The 10,642-nt window shown below is 35.3% G+C and overlaps 1 protein-coding gene across 1 annotated transcript; it reads right to left on the bottom strand.

Moving 5' to 3' along the window:
- Positions 1–2,201: 2,201 nt before the first annotated feature.
- Positions 2,202–9,763, bottom strand: RERGL (RERG like). The gene is made up of 5 exons (XM_008072650.1): positions 9,672–9,763; positions 8,487–8,543; positions 6,072–6,145; positions 5,111–5,259; positions 2,202–2,782 (listed from the first exon to the last, which is right to left on the bottom strand). Exons 1-5 carry the CDS (start codon positions 9,721–9,723, stop codon positions 2,500–2,502), a joined length of 615 nt encoding a protein of 204 aa, XP_008070841.1. The 5' UTR covers positions 9,724–9,763; the 3' UTR covers positions 2,202–2,499.
- Between the last annotated feature and the right edge of the window lie 879 nt (positions 9,764–10,642).

The raw sequence follows: 10,642 nt of genomic DNA, 5'->3' as shown, positions 1-10,642 counted from the left end.
CTTCCCACTGCCTTGTAATCTGTTCATGAAGTGGGGGTATTTGTTTGCTCCCCGGAAGTAAAATGATGTAAGAAAAGGGAAAGAAATGGAACAGGGAGGAGGGGAAGTGGAAGGTGGAGACAGAGGAGAATAAAAGGGAAAACAGACAAAGGTATCCACTAATAAATGCATTTAGACCTGAAGACAGATAAGAATAAGAGAAAACAAAAACAATCAAACAAAAAAACAACAGTGACAACAACAAACAAACTAGAACATACAATCATACAGACACACAAGTTGACCAGCCTCCTTAAGATTTACTATTCCCCTACACAAATATGAGGTCTTAGTCCAAAATTGGAGATTGGACAGAGCTGGGTGGGTGAGGCACTGCAAGTCTCTGCCTAGTCATAGGGCTCCAGATGATCTCAGGTTCTACTGCAACCAGGTCCAGCTGGGGAAGGTGGAGTGCAAGACAGCTGGGTGCTATAGGATGACGTGTCACATGCAGCTTGGGCTTCTTTTTCTCTTTGTTCTTAGGTCCCAAGTTGGAGGCTGCACAGTGCTGGATGGAGCTCATGGGGCAATGCAGGTCTCTGCCTGGTCTCAAACTCCAGCTGTTCTCTGGTCTCCCTGTAGTCAGGGGCCAGTTGGGGGAGGTGAAGTGTGAAGCTGCTGGATGTTGCTGGTCAGTGTAGTGGTCAGTTTGACTGGGGGCGAGGCAGTGTAGTTGACAAGGGAGCCAGGAGCTCCATGGGGAGGGAGCTGCAGGCCTCCCTGGGCAGTGGCGGCTTGAAGCGGGGCTGGACACATCAGCCAGGGAGAGGGCCTGGAGTTCTGATGGGTGGCACCAAGGGTCTCCCCAACTGGCAGCGGCTTTGGGCTTGGTAGGGTGCTACAGTAAGGGATGGAGCCCATAGCTCCGAGCGGCAGGTGCCTGGGGCCTTGGTGGGCAGCAGTGGTTTGAGGCTGGGTTGGGCGCTTCAGCCAGGAAGGGGGTCCAGAGCTCTGAGGCATGGGCACCGCGGGTATCCACAGGGGTGGCAGCTTGAGGAGGTGCTGGGAGCTGCAGCCAGGGAGGGAGCCCAGAGCTCCGAGGGGCGGTGCTGAGGGGTGGGCGTGGAGACCCTCCACAGTCAGCAGTCGCTTTGGGCCAGGCGAGGTGCTTCAGTCAGGGATGGAGCCCGTAGCTCCAAGGGGCAGGTGCTGAGGACCTCAGTGGGAGTGGTGGCTTGAGGCAGGGCTGGGCACTTCTGCCAGGGAGGGGGCCTGGAGCGCCGAGGCTCGGTGCTGAGGGCCTCTGTGGGGGCAGCAACTTGAGGCGGGGCTGAGTGCTTCAACCAGGGAGGGGGCCCAGAGCTCCGAGGGGCGGCACTGAGGGTCTTCGTGGGCAGTGGTGGCTTTGGGCCTGGTGGGGCGCTTCAGTCAGGGATGGAGCCCGTAGCTCTGAAGGGCGGGCACCTAGCCAGTCTATCACTCTTTACTCAAAATCTTCCAGCCAGGTTCTTGACATACTTATTAACCAAGTGTGGGAGGGGGGCGGGGGGGTCATTGTTTGTTGTCTGTTTCACTTGTCTGAAACCTAACTTTCATTATCAACAATTTGGCTAAAATTAGGCCTTGAGTCTCAACTTGAAAGACAGAACATGACCAAGCTTCACAAAGGCTGCAACAGTGATACTGTGATCTAAGAGGCAGACAGTCATCTTTGGAAGGTTATGATAATCAAAGTAACCTGAGAAGGCCTAAAATGTTTGCACTTAATATAAAAATATTTATTTCATGGTAACAAAGCCTTTAAGGTTATATACTTGCAAACCAGTTTTTACTTTTTTTTTCTTTCCTATGATGTGTAGGTTTCTAAATCTTTTGATCTAAAAAGGATCTCAGCTGTATAATTTAATTTATCTGTGATAATAGCCCTTGCTAACAAAACATGCAACAAAGGAAGGTAGATTTTTTTCATCAACAGACAAACTACAAAATATATGCTTAAAACAAGGAATTTAACTGCTTGTGCCTGAGTTATATTACAAAATATTTGTAACATTATGCAATTTACTGAATTATTATAAAGATAAATAAATCCATGCATTTCTATTAAATAAATTTAAAACTTTCACAAATTGATAACTTCAGCCCAATAATGTATTAACTGTATAAATATAACTATATATTTCATTCAAAAGGACTACATAAAATAAAGGTAAACTGCAAACTATAGCATAATAGTTGAACAAAATTACATAAGAAGAGATCATTTAAAAAGAAAAACTAGATAGCTATTCGCCAACAGGTTATAGTGAGTGCAATTTTGTACAATAAATATAGAATGAACAGGCTACAAATTACCAAAAGGCAGACAATTTAGTTGAAAATACAGCTGTGTTTTATGCTCAATCATTTTATATCTCCAAGTTAATTCTTTGTTTAAAAATTGCAGACAAAGAATTAATTTAATTATCATGTGAATGTTTGAAATTCTTTGATATGATAAATCTGCTAGAATCATGTCTACTAAACAGATTTTCTTCTCTTTCCAAATACATTGTTGATTAATTTGGCCATTGATTTAGATCCACTGGGTCGTCTCTTTTCTTTGAGTTTGAAGTTTGTCAGGATGTCCTTGATAATTCTGATAAACATCATTTCTACTTCCAGAGTCTGCTCTGCTGCTGACAATTCACAGAATTGGCATCGGTTATCCAGTGCCAGCTTCTGTCCTTCTTCCCAGCCAACCTCTCGCACATGACAAAGATCTCGTTTGTTGCCAACCAAAAACACCGCTGATTCCACAGCTCTGAAATACAAACACACAACTTTTGACAAGTTCATCTTAACAATTTTTAAGTGATTTATATTTAAAGAATTATGAATCAAAAAAGAAAAGAAAAACTTTGTGTATGTGTGTTACCTTGTGTATGTGTGTTGCCTTGTGTGTGTGAAATGACACATCCCTATTTACTTACAAAAAATTATTTTAGATATAATATCGTAAAAAAAAGACACAGAAGCCACAAAGCTCTTAAAGCCTGGGGTTTTAGGTGACACAGACTTGAAACTAACTCTATTTACTAACCAAGTATAATTGTTACCTTTCCCACTTTCAGTTTCCTTATCTGTAAAAAACAATAAGATACTCTTTCTCACATAAAATCCTCATAGAGATTAAATGACATGATGTATGTAAAAACACCTGGCGCAGTGTCAGACAATAAAAGATACTTATTAAGTATTCTTTTTTATGTTCCTTATTAATTGTAAGAGAAGAACCAACAAATATCTGTTTACTTATACAATTGCTTACTTGAAGAGTCAATTTAGATATAATTTTCCTAAGCAAAAATATTATTCAACATTCATTGCCGTTTTTACTTTGCTAATGTCCATTATAACATGCCCTAGAAAAAAAATTGCAATCCATGATCTTCTACAGCTTTTCTGCATAAGAAAAAATTTTCTTTGTTAAGATAAAATGTCTTCTGCAAATATCCATACATTCTCCTTGGTTATAGTGAAATAATCAAAAAATAGAGTTTGATTTGAAGAACAAAACACAACTACTAGTCATTAAATGGCATGACTGTCTAGCAAGACATCTGCTATAGGGAAGAAATGGTTAAACACAGAGTCTTCTGCTCTCATTTGGTCCAGATTACATGAAAAGTTGGTTTCATTCGCTTAACAGTGTGAGAAGTAAAAGAAAAAGCACTGTATGACCTGAACTTTGGGGGCTGTTAATAATGTATTTTTCAACTTAGTTCATGAAACTCTTGCAAAGGGCAAATGAGAAAGTGTTTGTGAAAATTTTTGAAGGGTCAGCCACAAATACCAGATGTAATTTACAAAACAGTTCCATGTTTTGCTTTCCCAACTTTCCTCAGATTGAGAACTAGAAATAATCTATAAATTATTTCATCAACAAATCAAGAAGATTGCCTGAAAAATGTCAAGTATACCTTTATACATTTTGATATGTTTTTAAGTCTTCTGAGTGATTATTTTGATTTGGAGGAATATTAAAAAATTGTATTTGTCCCTTACTTACATTATGTTTAAATATAATGATATTTAATCCTTGAAACATTGGAGTTCTAAAGTATCAGCAATATAGAAAATCAAAGCTATGAAGTACTTTAGTATAATCACATATTTTACTCTTATCATGCTGCCATCAGTTACATAATTAAAATAATGAGCTTTAGAAGAGATTAAGATAGTTTACCTAAGGTAAATCAAATGTAAACAAAAATGCAAGTCAATTGACTCCAGGGAAATACTTTTTGTCAATTATTATCTTTTGATTTTTTACAGTAGGCAAAGCACATACACCAATTTCCAGTTATCAATTATCTTTTTTTACTTACCAAATTTGGGTGTTATTTTAGACTCTAAAGGCAAATCTGAATAAAGCACAAAAACCCTTTGCATCAGCATGTTGAACAAAAATATGAATCTTAAATGAAAAAGGCTAAAGCAACCAAAAAATAGGGAAAACAAAAATAGAAAATTCAGATGCTTAGATGTTTACTTTCTAATGCAACAATGGCTTAAAGGACAATCATGTCTTCCCTCATAGTTCTTTGTGTCAAAATAATTAACAATCAGGAATTGTTGTTCAGCTCTTATTTTCAGAGGTAAAATGAAGAAAAATGTATTTTAATACTTAGAATTTGTAAACATTTTGACTATTCAGGCTATTTTGCGATGATAAATTGAATAACCGAATGGCTAGGAATTGGTTTTCATAGGATGACAAAAGTAATAAATCTGAATTTATTTAGTAACCTTAACATTTTTGTGAGAAAAAAAAGAAAGAGTTGGAAAGCAAACTATCTTGTGTACAGAGGACTATTATTTCGCAAGTGAGTGTCATGTTAACAATAGAAGCAGTCTTGTAAAATAGCCATTTACTCGGGGCGAGTAACTGTTTATGTCAGCCAGGATATAAAGCATTCTCATCTTATTCCTTTTACTACAAGTGTAACTCCTATGGAATGGGAAGGTGAATTGTTCAGGGTTGTTAAATTTTGTAATTGGAAGGCTGTACTAAACTCTTCCTAATGATGCTTACAGCTATATGATGATTTACTAAAAAGAAAGGCAAAAGGAATGAGAAATATCTTACCTTTTACAATGGCTAGTTTGTGGCTCCCGAATTCTGTATATCAGTGCTTTTGCAAAAGCAAATGAAGACCTATCACTGATGTCATACACAATAACAAACCCATCTGCCCAATGAAGTTCACTTGTGAGAGAGAATTTTGCTTTCTGTGGCTGAAAATAAATCAAATACATTAAAAGTAGTAGGATCTGATTTCTGTATTTTATACTTTACCCAGTTAATTAATGGAGACCCATTCACCTGGAAAAGACTTTAATAAGCCATATACTGATATACTCTAAAACACAGTTTCTTTGTTTTTCTCTTTTCAATCGCCCTTTCTCTTTAATTAAAAGTGATTACATGTTAAAAAGACCTATTTTCTATCCATGTTAGTAAATGGAATATCTATTGATTTTTGCTACTGTATTTAAATCAATAAAAAATAAAAATATTGACAGGGTTTAGCTAAAAAGATTTAAGGTGTACTTTGCTTACCTAAAATAATCTGTCACTTTGAATTTTATTGAAATTTTGAATAAACTATTCCTTCTCTTATTTATATAATCCTCCTTTATTTTTCACAGGGATTGTCAGAGATTTGTACTCAAAATCTTTCTTACTTGTGCTCTATTAACAACTGGTTAGTTACAAATGTAACTTAGTAAAAATTTTTAAAATGTCATTGTTAAGTCATTTAACTGTTAACTTCTGACAGCTACACTGTGACCTGATACAAGTATGTTACAAATACAGCCTAATGTTGCTATTTATAGATATTTGTGACATGATAATTCTTCACATAAATATACAGAAGTACCATATAATAGAATTCACAACATAAAAGTAATTTTTTAAAACTTTAATAATTAAAATAAGAAGAAACTTCAATTGTAACACTGGCAACTTTTCACTTATCCTTATTCAATCTTTAAATCATGACTGAAAAAGAATAAAATAAAAAAGAATATTTTGATTTACTTACTTGAGAACATGGGTCATATATTTCTAGATTTAGTTGTTTCCCTTCCAAATACACATGCTTGTTATAGATAGATTCTGAAAAAAATATGAATATCTATTATCAGTATGAAAATACCCCAGAATAAATAAAGGGTCTCATATCTGAATCACAGTATGGAAAATTTAGCCAGTCATATTTTAGCAGTGGCTTTTTTTTATTGCTGGTGACCAAAAACCTCATTTGCTTCTTACAAATGAACCTCACCACTATATTTAACCACCTGCAAGTCTCTGTATTTATATACTTGTATTTCTTCCTATTGCTGTATGAAATATCTGTGTTCTTATCTAAAGCCAATCCATTCACTAACTATTCATGATTTTCTCCTACCTATTGAAAGATATGGATACAGCAATTCTGCTTCCCTCTTGTGCATCATAGTTCTTTTTTTTTTTTTGTCTTTTTACTATATCATTACCAACATCTTACAAACATACCAAATTTAACCTAAATTAAATGTTTTTAAACTGTCAGTTTTATGTCTTGATCTTATTTGCTTTATCAGTCGCATTAATATATTTGGTCACTTTTAAAATATTTACTTTAAGTGGCCTTCAAGGCAACATACTCTCCAGTTTTGTTTTTTTTTTCTTTATTTCTTGTTTCTCTGTCTTAATCTTTTTTGTTCACCCCCCCCCCCACATGTCTTCCTACACTTCAGAGATGGACCCAGTTCATAGATCCCTCCTCTACCTAGCTTTTCTTTCTGATCACATCTACTTCCAAGTCTTTATGTGCCAATTATTTCTGTTGAACTCAACTTATATCTATAGTCCAGGCCTCCCTCCTGAACTCCAGGAAACAACCACTTGTTATTGAACATCTTCATTTAGATGCCTAATGGACATATTAACACACCTAAAACTGAACTTCTAATTTCCCTGCAAAGATTGCATCTTCCACAATTTTCCATTTTGTTACATGGCATACTCATAAGCTTCAGTTTCTCAGGTAAAGCCTTAAGCACATCCTTGATTCTTGCTTTGACTTATATCATATATATGTTATATTAAAATTTCTTATTCACTTTACCTTCAATATATATTTTGAATTTTTCTGAGGGTCATCATCTCCATTAATATTACTCTAAATAACAATATTACTTGCCTAGATTATTACAAAACCTCTTACATCATAACTCTGTTTTCATCCATCCTCTAACTCCCTTCCTGTCCCTAGTGTGTTCTCAATACAGAAGCAAAAGTGAACCTTGTAGCCAGATCATGTCACCCATCTGACCAAATTGCTGTAATGGCTTTCCATCCCTCAAGGATTAGGGTTGACTACTGACTCCTTCCTGGTTACACTTAATGAAATAATAGGTTCACCAAACCTTAAATTATGTTTTCAGACAGTTCCATCTAAACTTCATAGATTTACTACTGACTCCAAACCATAAAATTTCCTTCTAGCTATTTAAAAATATTCACTCTTGAATCTCAAAAATTGCCCTGAAGGCTCATCAATTTTCAGTGTTTTAGTATTGTATTATTTCCCCTTCTAGATTTCATTTTTTTTAATTGTCATTTTTGATAGTTTGTTGTTGGAGTTGATGAGCTTTTGATCAGTTGATTGTCTTTCCAAAAGTCTCGAGGTCTTAGATTTTTGAGTGATATGCAACAGTCAGAAAGGTGTAAACATTTCATTTATTTATCTATAATGTATAAAATATTAAGGCAAGGTTTTGTTGTTGTTATTGTTATTAAAATTATATATTATATTTATGTTTTATTTTTGTTTCTAGGACATTATCTTATGCCTTGTAGGTTACCCCAACCTTTTCAACTGAGATCATTACCCTCAGAAATGAACAATTTGTAAAATTTTATTATTTATTCAATTACTAAGCAAAAAAAAATACTCAAATTTGTGACAAATTTCTCACATTTTGTGCTGTGATATTTCCCATACATCATGATAATCCTAATCAAAATAACAGAAATGTGTGGTAGAATTAGTGAAACTAGAAAAGATTTATTTTGTAGTTACTTGTGCTTTCAGCTTTAATTTATCCTTATCTTTTCACATTTTGATTTTATTTCAAAATTGTTTCATAACTTATAAAAGCTTTTTGGGCTAATATGCTTCACAATACTGTTGGGGAGAAGATCCCAGGTTTAAAGTTTTTCTAGTTCTAGACTTTGAAACTAATTGACTTTCTAATTAAACAAACAGCATAAAATTGGACAAATTTTATCATAAAATAATATTCAATTTAAGTACTTATTTTGACATTTCTAACAAGAATATATGAATAAATATATTGCTCCATAATGGAGACAAGGAAGATTCTATCAAAATGCTTATTTGATTTTAAGTGAGATTTAATTCTGGTGCTAAAATTACATGGTAAAATTATCTAGAGTGGTGACTTACCAAAATTAGAAGCATATTCTCCAATGAATCTCTTGGTAAGAAATCTTACTGTAAGGGCTGCAAAACAAACAAGTTACATTTATGGTCTGTATTTCAGAATACAGATAATTTAGTTACACACATAAGGTTTATCTCTCAGGTCAAAAATTTCTCAGCATCAATGGAGATCTTAAAATTTTACTAAGCAATGAGCTAAATAATAACAATATTTCTGTGAGACAACCATATGATAAGAAAATTAGAAAGTGATCTTAGAGTGTTCCACATTTAAATAACCATGTAGCTAATTCATGAATGCAAAAATATAAGGTCACTTATCTTTTGTAACAAAAACAGATTTCTCATTATATTTGAGAAGCCAGAACTTTGATAACTATTTCTCTATCATATTAAATCTGTCTCCAAGATACTACATATGAGAGTGACAGAGACACAATTTGGTTGACATTTGCAGTCATTTAAGGATTTGAGGATTTAAAAATCCAAGAAATCAGGAAAGGACCTCTGGTATTAGTTTACCTTATTGCAGCTTCTGGGTCTCTTGATAGTTACTGTGTTGTGATTTATTAAGTTCAAGTAGCTCTATTGGTGGCATCTTCTCTACCATTATAATGTAAATATAACTAAAGCAAAGCAAAACGAAACAAAAACATGACTCCCAAGGTTAGGGCAAACATTGCCCAGTTCTGGAGTATCCACAAAGTCACACTCTTCCAAAGTTCTTTCACCACAGTAAAGCTGCATTTTAAAAATAATCCACAAAACTCCAAACATCTTTCTCCACTCTTGTTTCAGAGCAAAAACAGTAGTTTCAGAGCAAAAAGAGTATTTTCAGGGCCCATGTTTATGGGTGTGGGGCAGGTGATTGGAACAAGAAGTAGGTGGGATAGTGATGAAGAGATTTTCTGTTATTCCTATGAATTTTAAACATCGGTAGAACAAGATGCAAATTAATATTTCAGTTTTCTTGCTACATTTACCTATGTATTCTATAAATATGTAGTCACTTGCCTATAAAAATGAAACTCATAATGAAAAAAAAAGTGCTGTCATCCTATTGAGAGAATTAGTTATATGTATATCCATATATATAGTTGTTATTTACATTATTAATGGTAAACATGTCAGTATGTTTCTCACTATCTCTTTACTTTATATCATACCACAGAAAACATCATGACTCACCAGATTTTCCTGTTCCTTCACCACCCAAGACAGCAAGCTTCACATCATTCATCTTGCTTTTATGCTCCGGTCAGTCCTGTCTTCTGGAACTAAGTATATGTGGTTTTTTTTTACTTCCTTTTTATTGCTGTTCTCATTTCTCCAAGACCAACTCCGCCTCATAGCCCTACCATCCAATAATAACTTTAAACATGTTTTCCTAGAATCATTTTCAACTCAGTTTTAATATTCCATTTTTTAAAAATTGCTGTTACTATTTAGATACTAAGCCTTATTAAGCCAATAGTTATGTGTTTATAACAGAATCTTAGTTCCAAGTTCTCTATTTTTGCATACCTGAAACTTACCTCCCCTAGGACCAAACAACAACAAGCAGCTCATTTTATTTAGAAAGGTTTTAAAGGATGACTAAACATCCTTGTCAATTTATTTTGATAGGATCAGTGTTGTTTTTTGTATTAATAACTGAGCTAGGGTTTCTTCTGTGAAAGACAAAATCAAGCGACTCAGCCACAATTAGAAAGGAAAGAAGGAAGGCGGTAACTATCAAGGAATTTTGAGTTTAGGTTTGACAGCCCCGCAAATGAATATCCAGACAATATTTCTGAGTCATATGAGGGTCTCAAGAAGTAAAATGGGCACTACAGAGTTTTAACTTTTCTATGTCTTCTTTCATAAGTAATGCAAAATTTACAAAAAACGTTATGTCAATAGAAAATAGTAGCATTTATGGAGAAAAGTAAAGCAATCAACTTCACAGTGTTTGAAAAGAAATGGGGGTCTGGTAAGAGGGCGATGGCACGGGTGGGACTGTGAGATTCTCTGAAAGTGAGTTCCCATAAAGACTCTTGCTTCCCTCACCTCACCCCTCGCCCCGGCCAGCCGCACCAGTCCAAGGCCTGGAGACGCTGGGGCCCGCAACGCCCGGCTACCGTGGCCCTGCTGTCACGGCTGCGGCGTCCCAAGCACCT

This window comes from Carlito syrichta, unplaced genomic scaffold (assembly GCF_000164805.1).
Source record: "Carlito syrichta isolate Samal-C Ts95f unplaced genomic scaffold, Tarsius_syrichta-2.0.1 Scaffold315374, whole genome shotgun sequence".
NCBI lineage: Eukaryota > Metazoa > Chordata > Mammalia > Primates > Tarsiidae > Carlito > Carlito syrichta.
Note: the sequence above shows the minus strand (reverse complement) of the source record. Positions and strands in the feature narration are given on the sequence as shown.